This window comes from Poromitra crassiceps, assembly GCF_964638095.1.
Source record: "Poromitra crassiceps genome assembly, chromosome: 5".
NCBI lineage: Eukaryota > Metazoa > Chordata > Actinopteri > Beryciformes > Melamphaidae > Poromitra > Poromitra crassiceps.
This window is the reverse complement of record NC_139642.1, coordinates 39,771,144-39,791,708: the sequence shown is the minus strand read 5'-3', so window position 1 is coordinate 39,791,708 and position 20,565 is coordinate 39,771,144. Positions and strand designations below refer to the sequence as shown.

Genomic DNA, 20,565 nt, shown 5'->3' with positions numbered 1-20,565 from the left:
GATGCTGCAGCATGACGACGTGCCTCGGAGCGGTGGGAACGCATTCTGTAAATTCACAACATTCTCTCTAACTTGACCATGATCCTTTGACTGTTTCACAGTAACCCCCCCTTTTGGGGGGGGAAGGGGGGTTGCTATAAAACCCAGCACGCACACATGTCTTAAAAGGACAGAAAGAAAATTGATACAAACTGTTGGGAACTGAGATGGCAAAGTGAAGCCCTGAGTCAGAGTGTCGGCGCTTTGAGGGAAACGAGGGGAATGAGGGAGCGATAAAGCGAGCGAGGAGGAGAAAGCTCAGACAGGAATGCGGCTGTTTTCAGGTCAGTGAGCCTGTGAGCTGCAGTGAGAGAGAGAGTGAGGGATGAGAGTGAGGGAGAGAGAGAGAGAGAGGGAGTGAGGGAGAGAGAGTGAGAAAAGAGAGAGAGAGAGAGTTAGAGAGAGGAGGGAGAGGGAGAGAGTGGGGATGGTAAACCAGGCCACTGAGTTATCTGCTGCCTGTTTCCCCTTCAGTCAAAGGCAGAGGAAACACAATGGCAGACTTTCTCTCCCAGGGTTGGCGGGGCGTTAGTGTCACCGCGTCTCGTCTGAACCCTTGTGATTTGGCAGCATTAGCAGGAGTCTGTCCACTGCACAGCTGGACGTGAGGCGTTTTTTCACCCATCACATCTAGAACACTTTCAATGGCCTCGATTCCTGCAGCGCTGCATTTATGACCTTCCAAGTTCATCTGAGAAAAGTCAATCCAGGCAGCATCCACTTCGAGACTTAAATGACTTAAAGGGACAGTTCATCACAAAATCAACAATACATATTTTTCTTCTTACTTGCGGTGCATTCAGATAGTTTCGCTGTGAGTTGCCAAGTTTTAGAGATATTTAGAGATATCAGCCGTAGAGATGTCTGCCTCCTCTCCGAGAAAATGGAACTGGATGGGACTCGGCTTGTTGTGCTCAAAGCGCCAAAAAAACCCCATTTAAAACTCAATAGTAATGTCTCTTTCCAGAAATCATGACCAGTTACTCGAGATAATCAACAAACCTTGTTTTATTTTTATTTTATTTTATTTATTTATCCTTTATTTAATCAGGTGAGAGTCCCATTGAGATTTTCATCTCTTTTACAAGGGAGCCCTGTTGTGAGCACTTTCACAACAAATTTTCATTCGACTGAACTACACCCCCTTGCTGCTAGCGGCTAGCTAGCTAGTTCGGCTGCTAGCTGCTGGTTAGGTAGCTAGCAGCTAGTGGGTCTAGTTCGGTCACAAACAGTTTTTCAAATGTATTCTTGGCCCTCTGAACACCACAAGCCAAGTGCCATCCACTTCCATTGTATTTGAGAGAAGACAGATGTAACGGCGTTGTGTAGGTGGTACTTGCAGCAACCCATGTTAAGGGCTTGTCCAGGGGTGGGATACGAACCGCCGACCTTCGGCTTGGGAGTCCGACATGTTAACCGCAACACCAAGAGAACTAGCTCCCTTTGGCGGAGCTGATTAACATGCCTTTATACTGGGGAGTGAGTTTAACCAATCCACTCGCTACCACTCACGAGGAATCCGCGCTGTTTCACCTCGGTTACACAGACATGCACGCAATATCTCCAAAACTTGGCAACTCACACCAAAAATGATCTTGATGAACAAATAGCACTACAGGTAAGAAGGGAAATATGTATTTTTGATTTTGGGGTGAACTGTCTCTTTAAGGGGGACATTTCATAATCATAAATCAAAATTAGCTATTAAAGTGTGCCAAAGGTGCACATGGTCATTACAGAGTATTTGATTTGTGCGCGCCTGTACAGATGTGCTGCTGAAATCATGATAAGTATTACTGGTTAAAATGGTCCATCAAAAAAAGAATGCCAAAATAGCGATTAACTGTGACTACGGTACTATATAGTGATGGTGCACATGATGATATAAAATGAATAAGTTCCTCTAATGGTGAAAGTGTAGAAGCCATTTTTTAAGAAGACACTGCAAACTTGTTTATGGGCTGAGACAATATAGTACCAAATAAATTGGGGACACATTTAGAGATGGTATTTCTGTGCACTTCAGTATGTTACATGGTCAGCATTTTCCACTTTCTGCATTCACGAGTTCAGAATGTGCACATGATGTCTGCATTATTTCCCATTGAATATGGTTTTCTTTTACAGTCTGGGACTTAATAAGGAAATCCCCCTGCCGGCTGCTCCTGCTTGCCCACCCCCCCTGCTTGCCCCCCCTCCTCCACCCCCCAGTCACACCGAGGCACATGGTAAGATGACTTGGTACCTTGGAGAGATCTCTGAAGTTCCCTGGCAGGGTCAGGTCCAGCTCCTCCGAGTCGTAGTTTGTGAGGACCCAGGGAAAGACCGGGTACTGGTTCAGGTCATTGTACGTCCTCCCTAGACGGACAGAGCAGACAGAAATCTGTGAGTGATGAAGGGCTGCAAGGGAACCGAGGGGGGGGTGAAAGAGCACATGCACACCAGGCTTCGGTTACTTTGGGGACGCAGCATGAAACATTCCAACAAGCCCCCGAATCTCAGAACCCTCAATCAGAGCCCACATCCGGTCTCATAGGGCGTCTGCCATGGCAACACCTCCACTAATAGAGCGCTCACTGCTGCCCTGTGCCAATGTTTAGTGCGCCGCCCGTGCCCCCCGCCCGCCGCCCGTGCCCCCCGCTCGCTGCCCGTGCCCCCCGCCCGTGCCCCCCGCCCGCTGCGCGTACTGTACGGCCGGGCAGCGGGGTGACGGAGGCCTCAGGAGGTGGCGTCTAAGTTTCTACAGAACATACAGTAATTGTCTCTGACTCGTTGGGGTGTGGATGTAATTAGAGAGATATAGATTCTTCTGGAGGCCGTGACACCACACGCCAGATATGTCAGTGTGAGACTCCTCCGCTGCTTGGCCATATGTGAGCCTCCTCTCCAGGCTCTAGCAGGGGGAATATGGCTTTCAGATGGCAAAATGTGTCAATGGAAATCCAGGGAAAACAGCCCCACTGTGTCTTCCACATACCACAAATGCCCATTAATTTTCTTTTTTAAGATTACTTTTTTGGGCCTTTATTAGACAGGACAGTAATGTATGTAGACAGGAGAGATAGGCTGTTGGAGGGAGAGAGGGGGGGATGATATGCGGCAAAGGACCACGGACCACAGGTCGGTTTGGAACCTGGGACTAAGCACCTGGTATAGAGTGCGTACTAAGCACCTGGTATAGAGTGCGTACTAAGCACCTGGTATAGAGTGCGTACTAAGCACCTGGTATAGAGTGCGTACTAAGCGCTGCGCACGCTATACCACGTGGGGCACCGGGACGCCCCCACATGAATGTTCTTTTGAAGAGGACACTGGTCCAGCAGTTGAGGTCAGGTCGTGGCCAGCTGTAATACAGGTTTGTGATAACTGTTCCAAAATTGGAAGTGAGTCAGCAAATAACTGCATGAACAGGAACTATTCTCAATATGCCTGGCTGCCTACTGCTTGCAAAATCTGACATAAAATATATACAGTATGTGAAAACTCTACGCCTATTTATAGCATTGCAGGACTCCAAATTCATTCTGTCAACACATTTTTGAAGAATTTTATTTGGGGGGGGGTAGCCTAAAACATCAACTTAACCACTTGGACTACTTAATCATTAAGTAGCCCATTAGTCCATTACCGGTAAGTCTTAATGGATAGATTTGCAAAATAAAAATTATATATAGTTGATCCATTCTTTACTGTATTTAAATCATTGTCCGGCTCATGAAGTTGTATGTTTTAGTGTGGGGGGAAGTCCTTTTCCAACAGTCTAGAAACACTCCTCTTTTCAACAGTCTCTGACACTGGGGACAACTGTTACAAAAAAACGAATCCTGAAAGAATGGAAGTCCCCCTCTTCACCTTCTTTCCAACTGTGGTTGACGGACATGAGCTCTGTCATAAGGATGGAGAGGCTCAGATCCCTGAGAGCCAACTCAATTAAAAAGTTTAAAACTAATTGGGAACCCGTTTCTGGCATACCTCGACGAGGTTGGGGGCAGTAGGTGACTTGTCCAATTGGTTTCCCTTGGACCCCCTGAGTGGGACCCCATGTGCAACGTTTCTTACAAGCACATAAGCACACTATGGACGGTAGCACATTATAATTGTTGATTATTATGTTTTTCTTTTTCTTTCTTTCTTTCTTTTCTTTTCTGTGTCTGAGCTTGTTCGTTTGTTTTGTTTGTATATTGTTAAAATTGAAAAAAGAAAAAGAAAAAAAACACTCCTCTTTTGGCTTCTTATTCTTCTTTCTTTGGCCTATTGCCCTGAAGCTGTGACATTCTGCAGCTATTGCAGCATTGTGCAAAATATTATTGCTTCACCTCCTCTGAAAGGGAAATACCACTTGATTTACGGATTCACATATCTTATTCGCCTGGGCTGTCCTCTCTCAAGAAAGAAAGACAAAAAGAAACGGTTTCTACGCAAGCTTTGGGAATTATACTAAAAATGTCTGTGTACAAACTCTGGACAGACCACATACTTTTCCTCTAGCTTCATGGAACATTTTCTTAAATGCTGGGTATATTATTACAGAGCTGCATACATTTTGTTTTCTGAGATTCATCTGTGCTGAATGGCGACATGTGCGGATCAGTGCATCCCTAAGAAACATCTAAACCAAGGTGGACTGTCAAAGAATGTGCTACTTGTTTCCATGGAATTGCCAGAGTCTGAGCATATCCTTCATAATTGGTTACTTCCCTTTAAATTCAGTTAAGGCCAACACATACCATGCATGTACTGCAAAGGTACGAAGCAAAACATTATAATTCACTCATTAGCTTAGTACTTAGTAGCCTACTTAGTAAAGAGTACTACAAAAGGAAGCATTGATTGTTCCTGTGGTATCACCAGGTTCTTTCCATATTCTTCATAATTGGATATTTCCTTTTCCATGCAATTCGGTCAGCTTGTGCTCTACATGTTCTTCAAAGGTACTACATAAAACATTCCAACGGTCTCTGTAACAAGGATCCAACTGAACTGTAAAATTAAGCAACACTTGAATCTAAAGAATCATATCTTTTTCAGTGCAATAGAACGGCAGATTTCCCCCAGAAAGTACTCCTGCAGACTCACTTTTTTCCAGATGTATCTCCCATTTTCTCCCCAATTGTACTTTTCCAATTCTCCCTGCTGTCCCGGTCGTTGCTCCACCCCCACTGCCGATCTGGGGAGAGTTGTAAACTACCACATACTTAATAATAATAATATCAATACCTATACATATATTATACATGTGTAGTGAGCCAGCTGCTTCTTTTCACCTGACAGCAAGGAGTTTCACCAGGAGGACGTAGCGTGTGGGATCATGCTAGTCCCCCCAGTTCCCATCCCCCCAAACAGGCGCCTCGGCCGACCAGAGGAGGCAGTAGTGCAGCGACCAGGACACATACTCTTAATCCGGCTTCCCACCTGCAGAAATGGCCAATTGTGCTTGTACAGGATGGACCCCTGGAGGAGGCAACACAAGGGCTTGAACCTGCGACCCTCGTGTTGGTAGGCATCTACCGTTGCACTACCCAGGTGCCCCTGTTAGCTTCCTATTCTATTCCAGCTGGAGGTGTGACATCACACTCCTGAGGGAGAGTGAATGCTTCTCGCTTGTTTCGTGCTAAAGGGAGCAGTAGAGAATGTAAACGAATACAGACTACGCTGTCCTGAGACAGAAAGACATATTTCCACTTGGAATTCAATGGTGAGTACAACGTTGCACGTTATTGCATCATTCCACAGGGATAGTGGAGGAAAGAGACACTGCTGCACACATTTGCTTTGATTATGTTACAATTTATTTATTTTCATGAATATGTTTATTATTACTACTAGGCAGCGCTCGATTCCTAGGCTTGCCCACGGTGCGGCCTCGCCCACCCTGCAGGTTGCCGAGCTGGCCCTGCAGCTCGCATACGCAGCTCGGATGACATCACTGATGATGTCACAGTGGGATTTATGACATCACTGGGATTTATGACATCACTAGTGATGTCACAGTGGGATTTATGACATCACAGTGGGATAATCACAGTGGGACAGAGAAACAAACAAACAAACAAACAAACAGACAGAGCCCTACAGTAGCTCCCATTTATATGATGATGATGATGATGATGATGATGATAGATAGATAGATAGATAGATAGATAGATAGATAGATAGATAGATAGATAGATTTCTATTAGTACTATTATTACTGTTGTTATTATTGCATATAAATGGTCAAATTTAAAATTATTATCGGGGTCACGTTTATTATCAGCACTAAATGCATTAGCAGCTTCAAGCCATAACTATTGACATTGATGTTGATGGGAAAACTCAGTTACCTATGATTTTGATTTTATTTGATATTTTGGCTACTCAATAATGCATACCCTTGCTTCACACATAAGTTGGATGAGGCATGATGGACAGAATAGATTTGACCAACAAGTTGAAACGTATACAAGCAACCTATTGACTCACACTTCAACAAAAACTACAATTCAACTTTGAGTCAATTCAATCCTCTGTAGGATATAAAAAACATATGTATATCCATAATGGCCAGAAGATTTAAACATGGTAATAAAAACTGATATGACTCTGAGTTGTCAGAGGCAACAGCTACACTTCCAGCAGCGATAAAGTGTCGCTCACCCTCAGCCCACATGAAAGACGAGCCACAATGAGACAACTCAGGAGGTATTTCATCTTTACAGCCCAATCATTTAAGGCATAGCACAGCAGCCTGTGCTAGGCATGTGTTTCCTCCCGAGGCCTTTGCTGTATTGAACCAAATCTATGCCAGCTCTGTTTGTCCCAGAGGGCTATCCTTACTTCCCACGGGCTTATGCTGTGTTCATGTCTACCGTAAATACCACCTGCTGACAGGGAGAAAACATTCACATCAACATCCTAGTGGTATTTACAAGTAGGATGAATGTGGACTCTGATTTTTCTCCCATTTGGAGTCACTAATTGTAGAACTGTGTGAATACAAGCAGTAAACATACTGTAAGTAATTATTTCACAGCAATACAACCACGTAAAAGTGGGTAATGTCTACTGCACTTTGTTTATGATTGATTTTAAATTAACGAATAAAAATGATTTTGGACAAAACTGAATATTAATGAACTTCTAAGTTTTCACAGCAGAGTCACAAATGTCAGGTGTTTGAAAAAGCTAATTCCGTTGTTTCCACGATGATATGTGTATTAGGGGAAAAATAATCCTCACTCAACTCACAGGCACTCATTTAGTGGCCAGACACTTGCTTTAGTGTGTTTGTGTGATTTCCATTCAAACCAGTGTCAAGAGGAGGCAGCACTCATTCTCAGACAACTCAAACTAAATAGCTCACAAATCCAAGGCTATGAATCAACACTATCATCTATTTTTTTAGAGTAAACAAAGTTGTTGTTGTTGTTACAGTTATTATTATCATTATTATTATCTTTCATATACCTACTCTCTAGTGTACCGGAATGTGTTTCTCATCATCACTTACAAGATATGTTCAACTTCACCCAGTCTAGCACCTGTGTCTCTTTTCGCTCCCAGAGTGAAGCATGCTGGCGTTAGCTGAGCCGCTGATACAGGCTATGTGAGGAGGTTTCTACAGAGTAGCCGGGGTCTTGAGGAAGCTCGAGCGTATAATTATACAGGTTAATGCCACACAGCCAAAAGGAAACATGGAGCATGGCGGGTTGAGCATGGAGGATAAGATGGGGGGGTGGGGGGGGGGGGGGGTGCAGCTAGCGCTAATGCCTGAGTTGGGTGGCAGGATGTTAATAACAGTGGAATAGTGTTTAATTAGAAGACCACTTCCCCTTCGCACCTCTCCCCAGCTCCTCACCCCCCGCCTGTCTGCCACCCCACACTATTCTGACATCCCTGTCAGCCCAGGTCATTACCAGGGATTTTTAATGAATTTTGGGCATGTTTTTCTGTCTGCCTTACATCTAATTAGCTGACAATAATGTATCGAACTCGAGCACGAACTAAATATAAATATGCATGAATATGCAGCGAGAGAGAGAGAGGATGACACCTCTCAGAGCAGAGTAGCGCGCAGTCGCTCTCGCCTTCCCTGTTAGCTGCAGTTCAGATCAGAGAGTCGACAATGGAACCTCTCAACTCCACAGAGGCGCGCGTGTGTGTGTATGCGCTCGCAAAGCCAGGCACTAATTATCTGGCAAAATCTGCTGTGCCTGCTCCCCGCTTCAAACGGCAGACTCACGCGAACGCTGAAGTGTACTGCGCCGAGTACCGCTTAAAGATACCATGGCTTCTTAAACAAATACGACATACCTGTGGGCGCTTATATGTTTCTAGCGCCGCTGACACAAAATGTTTATTGATCATGATAGCTAAACTTAAACTCATAAGACTCTAATGGTGAAAAAGATACACATTGATTATGCATTTAAATGTAACCCTTTCACTAGTTGTAAGTTTTGCCCGGACGAGGAAGCAAACAACTCACAATCTATTTGTGTAACTGATGGGTGTGAAGAGGTACGGAAATTCAATGAATGCCCTATTTCCATAACTTCATCTACTTCCAAATTAAAAGTGGGAGAGTTGAGGTTGGAAGTCGAAGTGGTGGAAAGCTGAATGTGAGTGAAAGAAGAAGCCGTACCTGAGATGGTGTTGAGGAACATGAGGTACTCAAAGTTGGAGATCTCTCTCCTCTGCCAGCGCTGGGTCATGTTGGAGGATTTGAAAAGCTGCCGAGGGGTGGCCAGGGAGATGCGCCTGGAAAATACATTTAAACCAGAAGAATAAAAAATCTGTAATAAAGTACCTTTCACAGAGCAGAGTCACAAAGTGCTTCACAAGAGTAAAATAGCATAAATGACTTACAGACATAGAGGCTAAACAAATGCCAGACTAAATAGATGAGTCTTTAGCTGCTTTGTGAAAGGGTCAACAGAGTCTGCAGATCTGAAGTCCAATGGAACAGCCTTCAACAGTTTAAGAGCCACAAACCAAAGAGCACATATGCAGGGACACTTAAAGTCAAGGATTGGCTACATCACATTAAACTGGTAGATGAACAACGACATTTGTTAGCTCATAAGCAGCATTTATGTCTTTTTGGAATGAATCTACACTGATCGTTTTCATACGAATGTCAAGCTACAGACAAGAGAACAAACGGTGCATATAACGCAATGATACTCAATGTTGGCCAATTTTGATGCCCATAGATTGGGATATCATTCAAAGCTTGGCAAATCAAGTACACATTAATTTATATTGCATTCATGTAGGAATGTCTGCATTATATCCACTCAATTAGCATTAAGACCTAAGAAAACGTGGTTGTTTTGCTCCAGAGTGCAATAGGCCTGTTAGCAGTATGAGAGTCTGGAGGGACTCTGTGGTTTTCCCTGCGGTCAGTGGCCTGGCTGCAGCACTGCTGTATAGAGTCTTCTGTCAGAGAATTAGGTCAGTGCAGTCAGGGTCAATGCACATTCACTTCAATGACTGGAGCAGTGGGACTTCAAATGCCTCTGCTGCAGGCAAACTACACAGAGGAGGTGATGTGGCCACTGAAGGCTTTAAACCCAACAAATATTGACTGTCTTCTGACAATTCTTTTGGGGAAACACACCAGTCTCAGCATTACAATGTGTTGTTTGTTTGTTTGTTTTCTGCATCTGCGACTCACCTGGCTTGTGGGAGGCCATAGCTGGTGCCGACTCCCACCCGAGGAAGACTGTAGACCACTTTCTTCACTGTGGCCTGGTCAGGGAAGTTGAACATGACGGATGCTGTGAATAGTACAGTAAGTGATGAGTAACATGGATTTGTGTGTGTGTGTGTGTGTGTGTGTGTGTGTGTGTGTGTGTGTGTGTGTGTGTGTGTGTGTGTGTGTGTGTGTGTGTGTGTGTGTGTGTGTGTGTGTGTGTGTGTGTGTGTACAGTAATTGGCACTTTCTCTCTTACTTCTGTTGGCCATGAAGACCTCCATGGCTGTGTTCTGCAGGAGGTAGCGTCTGGAGAAGACCGCCCGGATCTCACTAAACATCCACTTTCCATGCAGACCCTCGGTGTATGCCAACACCTAGAAGAGCAGAAAGAGAAGAGAAAATGTCATCTGGGTATTATACTGAGATCTATAAAATGAAACAGATCATGTTGGGTTACAGCTGATACTGTATGTTAGATACTTGATGAAATAGTTTAATATACCCCTCGATAAAGCATTGTGCAACTTGAACAAATAACACTATAAGCACAAAATGAATTACAAAAAAAGCTGAATGAAGTGAATCCCTATGGATCAAATCTCATTTCAGACAGATTTTGCTTCTGTTTTGATATGGTGTGTGAAAGATCATACTGATTGCAAGGCTATTATTTGCATTGATCTCAGTGTAAAGATTAGTTTAACAAAATAGCAGTGAAAAGTTTTGGTATGAATTGCCAATTTAGAGAATAATTCAATAAGGCATTCTATGTGTCATGGCGAAATAGTTTTTGTCATAGTTCCTGTTTTGGTGTAATCCTGCATACTGCAATGAATGACTGACAACAATCACCCTCCTCCCTCATAATAATAATAATAATAATAATTGGTTGGATTTATATAGCGCCTTTCAAACACTCAAAGTGCTTTACATATCAGGGGAGGGAGGGGGAGGGACTACGAGTAACGCCACTCATTCTTCTCCTGTCCAAACTGTTTAAGAAAGAAAACATTAAGCCAAAAGCACAATAACCCTCTAATTGTCCATAAACTTATGGAACATTTTGTCAAAAATAAAGGGTTGGGGCCCTAAGGGATCATTTTGTCCGAGGCTCCGGGTTATGGGCCCCCTGAGCTCTTGGGCCCCTGGGCCCGGGCCCCGTAGCCCTGTTTGTTAATACATCCCTGTGAGGTATGTTGGCAAGGAAGGCAACTTCGTTCCCATCATTTCCAAACATAAAACTAAATCTTTGTGTGTTTCACACTTTTTCTGTTGGTCTATAACACTTGCCAGAGCAACGGCAAGTGGACAGAAAAACTCTCCCCCGGGTCAGCGTCTCAGCGACACATAAATAATCAATAAAAACTATCATGCCAAGGAGAGGAGAGAGCAGAGGACAGATTGTTACGCAACACCTCGGGGACAGCAGGTCCACACCACACACACACACACACACACACACACACACACACACACACACACACACACACACACACACACACACACACACACACACACACACACACACACACAAATCAAGACGTGTCTCTGACAGGTGAGAATGATCCCCTCACGCACCTCTCCCCCGCCTTCCATCTCACATCCCTGCAATCTAACAATTTTGTCCAACAGTCTGCAGCCAGGGGGCGACCTCATCAACTCCCCAGGTTATAATCACACTTCAGAGTGTGTGTGTGCTTGTGTGAATAAGATATAACAAGGCAGTAAGGGGGGGGGGGCCTACAGTACAGTAGCGTGTGTATACGTGTGTTGTGGTGGAGATGGGGGGTGACTGAAGTGGAATAGGCAGGGAGGGAGGCGAGCGGAGTGAGATGTTCGGCTGGGTTAGGTCCGATGCTAATGCTCATTTAAAATAGTGACAGGCTGGAAGAGTGCAGCGCGAGCCGGCCCGCCTTAATTTCTCCCTGGAATAGCTGGCGGCCGACCTCCATGCCACATCAAACGTCTCTGGAGCTCAATTAAAATTGGATTAGGTGGAGATGCTGGATGTGCGGTGCAGCATCTCTGGTGCTCTCCTCCCAGTAATGCCCCTGCTTGACACCTCTGCTACCCCCCCTTCCCCCCAACTCAAACAGTTGTCATAGAGACAGCGTGACCCAGAGGAGGCGGTGTGGTGTGGTGTGGTGTGGTGTGGTGTGCTGACTGCAGGGGAGACAGGAAGGAGTTGATCCCCCTCCTCCTCCTCGTCTGCTGCCAGATGTTTGGGGAAGTCGTCCTCTGAGTGCTGAAAGTGTAGATTGGCATCGCGAGAGAGCTACAACAGCTTACTTCATCAAGGTACAAGTGAGCTTAGATGGCTGTAGCGGTGGAGGAATACTGATATGAGAATATGTATTCAGTTAATTGCATACGTCTCTGAATGGTTTGTGTCATTACAGTGTGTCATCCAGTACAGGGGCATACATTGTCTCATGTATTTTATTATTTATTTTAACAGAGTCATAAATTAGACCCCTGAATTTTCTGTTATAACATATGTATTATTATAATAGTATGTAACTACGGTAACTATATAAGTAAGCACTACAAAACTGCAGTTTACACAGGATTGTGTGACTGGATACACCACTGTAGGTTCCCAACTTTTAGAAACATATAATAGCTGCAATATGGTAGCTACAATATGATTGCCAATATGGCAATAGTTTAACTTTGGTTTCCTCTTGTTACCCAGCAAAAGTTAGCATCTATGCTGCTGTGACAAAGTACAGGCCAAAGGGTTAGCTGTCAACAAAAGAGAGGCTAAAGAGGAGGGAAAAAAGAGCTGATTTCAAACAGCCCAGATCAAAAAATTTGTCATAACAACAAAGCTTTGGTCTAAACCAACACGCAGGGGCCCCTGTAGACTTGGAGCTTTGACAAAGCCCAGCCCTCATTTTTTGGAGGCCCAGCTGTAAAAAATGCCATTTAATGAACCTGTCTGCTGAAGCTGTCCCCTGCCTGTCAGAGGTGTCAGCCAGTGACAAGCGCTGGGGACGGCCGCCTCCAGTCACAGACAGGCCTGCCAGCTGGAGACTTCGGCCCCAATCTAATCACGCCACCAGGAAGGGCCCGGCGCTCTGCTCTTGGTCTGTCACGCTCCGGGCTGGGGGGAGCGGTGAGGGGGCGGGCAGGGGGTGGTGGGGTGGGGTGGTGGGGGGGAGCTGGTATGGCCGACAAGCGCAGCCCTTTGTTTCCACACAGGTCCCTCCTCGCAGGCTCATTAGGAGGCACAGGCGCATGCGCTGCTCCGCCAGCTGCAGGGAGGTAGAACTACACCTCTGCCACATAATAGCCCTAATGCAATTGAACGTTTCTCTCCTCTCTTTCCTTTCTTCCCCCCTCTCTCTTCTCTGGCTGATGTGACAGAGGCCAGGCTGCATCCTGCCTGTGGAACATCACAGATGGAAAATATTGTGACAGACGAGATGAGGGGAGGCACAGGTGACACCGGTGTTTAGGCTGAAACTCATATATAATAACGCGCACATGCTCAAACGGAACACATCATACTTAAAAGCGAAAGGAGGCCATTTCATGCATGGAAATAGATTCTAATCATATCTGACTTCCGAATAGCTTTAACCCCATATTGGCCTAGGCACTATGACAGACGTTATTAATAAATCTAACGAAGCAGCTCCTCTAAAACCTGATGCAATTTCCTCCCACATGGAACAATGCAATCCCCCCCTATTGCATTTATACTCAAATAGGGAAATAATATGATTGGGTGGGACCCCAAGCCAGCATGACTGATATATTTATAGGAGTGTGCAGCACATTGACAACCTGGTAGCATAGCACCTCCACTGCATTCTTCTCAGATTTGTCTAATAGGCTTCCCACTATAAAGCCTCACTACTGCCTGGTCCCAGGCGGCCATGAGAACGCTGAAGGGGAAGAATAAGGCCAGCATACGAGAGGCCGTTTCATTTGGAGTGATATGACGACTCCCCCAGGAGGCAGCGGGATGGATTTCACACATGGCAATTTGGAGGATCAGCACACACACTGAGAATACTGTATTCAAGGGCTGACCCCATGCAGGCAAATGTGGACCAAATCTGTGAAGGAGGTGGACAGTGAAGGCATTGAAAAAGCATAAAGCTTGGTAACAGGGTGAGCCATGCAGGAAAGTATCATCAATCGAACATGGTACAGTGGGTCACGGAGAACAAAAATACCTACCTAACTTGTGCTCTATTTATTGATTGATTTATTGATTTAGGATCCCCCCCATTTCTCCCCAACTGGCCAATTCCCCCTGTTGTCCCCGTCTTTGCTCCACCCCCTCTACCGATCTGGGGAGAGTTGTAGACTAGCACATGCTTCCTCCAATACATGTGCAGTCGCCAGCCGCTTCTTTTCGACAGCGAGGAGTTTCACCAGCAGGACCTACATGCGTGGGATGATCACGCTATTCCCACCCCCGCCCAAACCAGGACACATACCCTTAATCTGGCTTCCCACCCGCAGACACGGCCAATTGTGCCTGTACTGACTATGGTCGCCCAACCAAGCTGGAAGTAACTCAGGGGCTCGAACGTGTGAACCTTGTGTTGTTGGTAGGCAAGAAATCTACTGCTGCACTACCTGGATGCCCAAGTTGTGTTCTATTTGAGTGTGAACATACATGAACTGTACATAGCACAAGAGGCCAAATCGGATCAAAGATGTGCATCACCAATAATACAAAATAAACCTAAAAATAACTCAAAATATTCACATGGCACGTTCTTAAAATGTTCCACACACTGTAAAATGAAATAGATGTTGGCATATTTAACTTTGCAAAGCTGGGCAGACAGAAATCTTCATCCTATGACCACGACATGTCCAAATACACACTTTTTACTTTTAGCTGTAATCCTTTTTAGGTTCTGCCAAGATTTATAATAAAGTATGCCTGAGCCTCAAAGCCCGTTTTTCATCTGATCCTCCCTCATATGACAACTGTTATTAAATGTAGAAATACCAAAAAGTGAACGGTTCCACTCAGATGATAGGAAAGTGGCATCCCACTTGGTTCCTCTCTCCTCTCTCAGACCCATATCTCAACTTCAATAAAGTAGCAGGCTCCTAATGCAGGTATCGGGGTGAAAACAAGATACAGATTTGCATAATCACTGTCACTATACATTTGGGTGGGAGCTGGAGTGTGGCAAGATGACACAGCTCGGGTGCTCTGGCAAGACCAGTGGGATAAAGGAGATGAATATGCATTAAACACGCTGGCAGATCGCTGCCCCAAATGTCCAGCCAAGTTTGTCAATAACATTTATGTCACGGACGGCTTTTCACGCGTATTAGCAGGGCCTGCAGTGCTGTCTTATACGCTGCCATGCTGCGAGAGGTGGGAGGAGGAAGCTTCCTGGCACCTGTAATTTATGCGTAGAGTCAGGGCCCTTTAGCCAAACTGTATCTGTGTGTGTTAAAGCATAAATGCTCAATAGATACAATGTAAAATGTATTTAGTACATTTCTAATGGCCTCCAGGCTCCAGCAATGACCTGCGAAATGTGGCCACTTGTGGCCTGTGAAAGGGTTAAGCTGCGTGTTTCACAATCAGAAGTTCTGTGGTTTGAATCCGGGTGTGGGTTTTATTCCACGTTCCTTCGTTATTTCGAATCCCACATAGGTTACGCCAAACCCCACATAGGTTACGCTAAAACCACCACCGCAAAGCGTGTACCTGTAGTTGGCCAGCCGGCAGGAAAGTATCGCGAGACTTTACGAGACTTGGTGACCGAGATCACGTTTGAGGTAATTTGATCCCTGTGAGAGTCCAGGAAATGGCTTGGGGCGAAATATCACTCTGGTGGATGTTGAGGGATCACATTATTACGATATGTGGCGAAAACGGGAATAAAAATAGCTATTTAGATGCAGGAAAGACAGGCTTACACTTGGCCCCAAATCAGCTCCATTTTACAACTGACTTGGATGCTATTGATCTCAAAACAACGCTAGGACGGCCAGAAACGCCGCGGACATCGCTGGGTGAGTGGCCAAATCATAATTATTGCCAGGAGATGGGTCCAGGTTAAAAAAAAACGAAATTCTCCTTTAAGCGTGTTAACTGTACAGTCTAGGCCTTGTGCGTTAGGGTGTTACACGCCATTGGGGTCGAGCGTTGACGGCACACCTAGCTTCCCGAACACTCATCCTCTCTTTCCACCCGAGCAACCCAACAAATGGAACTCTCATCAAACCATCACCTGAACCGCTAAGGAACCCTGCATGAGTTCATTCATAATTTGCATTACTAGTTCAGAGTTTTCCCTTTCTTGAATGTACAATTAATTGTGTCAAGGCTCTACAGAAGCCGGGTACCATCGAAATCTGTAAGGTAGACCTATTGCTAATTTCCAAAAGTGTCACCCAGGGCAAGCTGTTTGAACACTCTTGCCTGACATAATGTAGCTCAGGAGGTAGAGCGGGTCGTCCACTAATCGCTTTGGATAGCACCCTGCGTGGTAACCTGCCGCCATCGGTGTGTGAATGGGTGAATGTACCTACTGACTGTATAGCGCTTTGGATAAAAGCGCTATATAAATGCAGGCCATTTACCATTTACATAATATGCAATAATCCATAATAACTTTTTGAAACCAGTTATAGTATAAATGCATTAGAATGGATAAATGGACGGTTTGTTAGGCCTACTGCGGTTTGGTAGCAAGTAGCCTAAACACAAAAAAACTTGTGCAAGCACCGACACAGCCATCCACCCACTCAATCACTCACTCTCTCTCTCTCTCTCTCTCTCTCTCTCACACACACACACACACACACACACACACACACACACACACACACACACACACACACACACACACACACACACACACACACACACACACACACACACACACTTAGTGAGCACATCAGCCAGATAAATAGCTTGAGCAGGCCCTGACTAAGGAGCTTGAGAGAAGGGATGCAGTCATTTGGTATGGTGTCCCTCCACTAATGGGACTTTTTCAGGGACTTGTCAGCCTAAGATGCCTTAAGATGACTGAAATCTTCCTGGCCTGGGTACCAGCCTCCTCCGGCTGCCACGGAGAGTGCCAAGCTGATCGCTTTACATCCCGATCCCCCCTCCCCCCCCCTTCTCTTTTGGTGGTGTGTGGGAGGGACAGGGGCTCAGAGCAAGACAGAGAAGAAGAGAATAAAGAAAGAGACAGGGATGGCGAGGCAGAGAGACAGAGGAGGAGAGAGAGAGAGAGAGAGAGAGTGCAAGTGGTTAGGGGAGAGGGCCTGATGAGCAATGAGCGCCTCACTCGTCCTCAATTAATCTTGTCTCTCTACCTTTGCTTTGGCGCTTCCCTCAGCACCAAGGTAATAACGACACCCTCATCCATTATCCTTTTATCCCTATTATTCACTGGGAATTGCTTTAATAATATGTTACAGATTTGTCTCCGTACGTATAATTCTTTCTGTCATTCGCAGTATATCATCTGGAAAACACGCGGGCCCCCTCTCCGCCGGACGCTCTTTGAGGATTATCGCGGGTGACACCTTCGGGATGCAGCCAGAATCGGGAGCATCATAAAGTGGAATTAGCCCGACTTATCTGTCATTGCCAAAAGCACAACAAGCCAGTCATGGCCAAAGTAAAGGTGGAACAGGTTCTTATCGGCTGCTCCGAAACACGAGTGCTTGTAAATTTATGCTAATGAGGGCCTTTTGTCATGGCAGCCTCACCCCTTGGGGGCTGAGCGGGGGGGGGGGGGGGCTTGCAGAGGATGATAATCTGGCTGTTGAGTGCGCAAGATAATTTGTACTTTATCCTCATGTAATTATAGAGTTTAAATCTTTTCACCACTGCTAATCCTGCGGCACGAGGAAATGTCGTACCTGTCTGCGGCTCTCGGCAGCGCTAGTCAGCGTACATCTGACTCTCTCTCATAAAAACCACGTAGGAGGAGTGCAGCACCTGATATAATTGCTATGACTTTCTGTAGCGTGTGCTATGAATCCCCATATCATTGTGATCCACCTTAGCAGGCAGGCAGGGAGCCAGGCTCACAGCCCGGGGCTATGGGAGACAAGTCAGGAAAAAAAAGAGGTGAAAATGTGGGAGTGGTGCTGAAAGATCCTTCATGCTTCCATTTTTGTCAGGACAGAAATGTGGAGGAGGAATGGAGAGTGGACAGAATGGAGTTAAAGAAAGTGTACCAGGGGCAGCTCAGGCTCAGGCTTTGGGGTGCCTCTGCTGTCCAGTGGGACTCCGGGCCATCTTGTGTGTCTGCCAAAGCCGACAGCCCCTGACAAGCCGCTTGGCGTGCTGTAATTTGACTAATTACATTGGATTAGAGCATATTAATGCAAGCTGTTTCCTCCAGGGTCACTGACCCACCCAATGTCGCCCTTGCTAGTTTCCCCCTTATTCTGTGTAAACAAAAAGATATACAAGAAAGAAATTAGACTCTTTGTTTCCAAGAATTATGAAATAATTAACATGTATCTATATCGCCGTCTGAGTGTTTTGTTTTTTTACAGCGGCCGGATGTGTCACAAAGAAAGAAAAAGAGGCGAGCTGTATCTCTACACACTTTACCGAGGCACATCATCATGATAACAAACCGAATCCCTTGACTTCTTTATCTCTCAGCAGGGAAGGAAAAACAAAATAAGGACTACGAATCTCACACAAGTCCCGGAGTTCACAAAATGATTTCTCGCACAGAGGGAGGGCTGACAACAAGAGTGCACAATTTCATTTTAATGTCACTTTTATCTTGGTAAAATATTAAGGATGAAATCTGAGTAATGATATACTGTTTTCATCATGTGAAAAGTGGTTTGGTCCCACAAATGTTTTTCTGAGGAAATGATTGTGTTGAAATCTGTGTGTTTAGTACGAATATTAAAAGAAGTGTTATTTGAGCTGGTTTAACATGGAATATATACTCAGAAAGCCCCAAAAGAATAGCTATTTATACAGAGGAGGGAAAACCTAGCTACATTTGCATTTGCAAAAATCCAAAATGAATTCTTTGACATTGAGAAAGAGGGGGGAAATGAGCCATAGAAGATGTGTGTTTTAATACAACCGCTCTCCCAATTGTCCCAAATCAATTTGAGTTCCACACAATGGAGAAGCAGCTCCACTGTTTGTATGTGCTCCTCTGCCTTGAACACAGTGTAATAATAGTCTTAAAGCAGGCGTTATAAAGACAGAATACCAAAGAGGCTTACCGCCTTGGTTTCATCAAACATTTAGGCAAAAGTTCCAAGGGGCTGGGGATGATGAAAGGAGGTAAGCTTGGAAATGGGCTTCTGGGATCCACAGCCCTTATTGTACAGAAGTCACATCAAATTAATACTGAGGGCCATTTGCAGGCTTTCTTCTCCGGAGCTTTTCAGAAGGGATTAAGCTATGAAAACTCAGAAATGACTAAAGCACCTATTAGGCTTTATGCTCTCCCTTTCTTCTCGTTCCTTTGAAAGAAATTCAATGTGCTTCAATTCACTCAAAGAAAAGTTGTTTGCATACTTAATGGGACGCTAATTTTATAAAATGTGCGACAACATATTGTTGCACTAAAAGAAACCCATGATCACCATTTGTAAATAAAAACAAGTTAACTCATATAGCTATGCTATTTTACATACAGAGTGTTGTGTAATGCAATTAATCAACATTTTGTGGATCTATGAACCCATATTAAGTTAGTTAAAATAAATTCGTAAAATAACGATGTTGAAGGCTACTGGTTGTGGCTCAGTGTGACGATGGAGGCTGCAGTATTCAGTTTATTGAGAGCCTGTGAGAGTGTTTCCACCCTGCTGAAGGGCCACTGGGCCAGTATAGCTGGGGCTCTCTAAGGCTCTCTCTCAATGCCTGTTCAAAGCAACACAGGGAGTGCATGAATTGTAATTATAGCGCCTAACAGGATTCAAGAGGGTCCAAACGATGGCACTTGAGAAGCAGGTCGTGTGGAGTTAAACGGCTGTCAGACACTCAAAGCTCCCCAGCATGTGAACCAGCCCACAAAGGCTGGCCGTGTCCACTTCCAGGGCCCTCCTACCTACTTTCCCCTCTCATAGTGAGAGATTAAGGATCAAATATGGGCCCTAAGTTTAAAGGACCACAACCATATAGAGAGCCAAAGTCACACCCCCTTCCGGGTTAGGCATACGAACCAAGGGATTTCATCTGCCATTCTTTTTTCCATAGACTATACGAGGAATCAGTGTGACGTCACAACGACGACAAACACCTGACTTCCGGGTGTCTCTGCGGGGTGTTATGCGTAAATCCACCCAGTCCCTGTACATGCGCATCCCCCATATGTAAATGCATGCACCCGCACTGGGAGATGGAACATAGCTAGCTGTTAGCTGTGAGCTAACGTTAGTTGTGTGGCAACAAAATGCTAACCTTGCTTGCAAGATGGATAACCTCGCGAGATCAAAAGAGATTCTCTCGACGTAATCCATCTTGTCATGCACAGGCAGTTAAGATGATTGGCCGAACCATGGCCGGCTTGACGAATCAGCGGCAGCCTTAGGCAGGCTTAGGCTTGTCTGGGCAAGTAGTGGGTACATGGTCTTTGTAGTTATTTTCACTCGTCAACATGGCTGCCACCGCGGAAGTGACAGGCAGTCTGAATGAAATTGAATGTAACATTCCCAATTCTATGTATTAAATTCTAAAAGACGACCCTCAACATTTGGGAAGGCTAAGCCACACAACTAGTTCGTTATAATCTAACGTCATGCTTTGAAGGCGACTTTACGACGATGAGGACGGTGGGGACTCAATCAATGATAGACTACCGGTCGCAAAAAGACTAACGTGACGTCAGAGGCATGGCGATCTGATTGGTTCA

At 45.2% G+C, this 20,565-nt stretch overlaps 1 protein-coding gene across 4 annotated transcripts in view; it reads right to left on the bottom strand.

Moving 5' to 3' along the window:
• nbeab (neurobeachin b) overlaps positions 1-20,565 on the bottom strand; it is a gene marked incomplete at both ends in the record, with an annotated part of 283,508 nt that overhangs the window by 37,794 nt on the left and 225,149 nt on the right. For all 4 annotated transcript variants that reach the window (XM_083636986.1, XM_083636987.1, XM_083636988.1 and 1 more), the window contains 4 exons: positions 2,285-2,397; positions 8,663-8,778; positions 9,698-9,800; positions 9,975-10,092. In XM_083636986.1, coding sequence (XP_083493112.1) covers positions 2,285-2,397; positions 8,663-8,778; positions 9,698-9,800; positions 9,975-10,092 — 450 coding nt within the window. The remainder of the gene's footprint in view (positions 1-2,284; positions 2,398-8,662; positions 8,779-9,697; positions 9,801-9,974; positions 10,093-20,565) is intronic.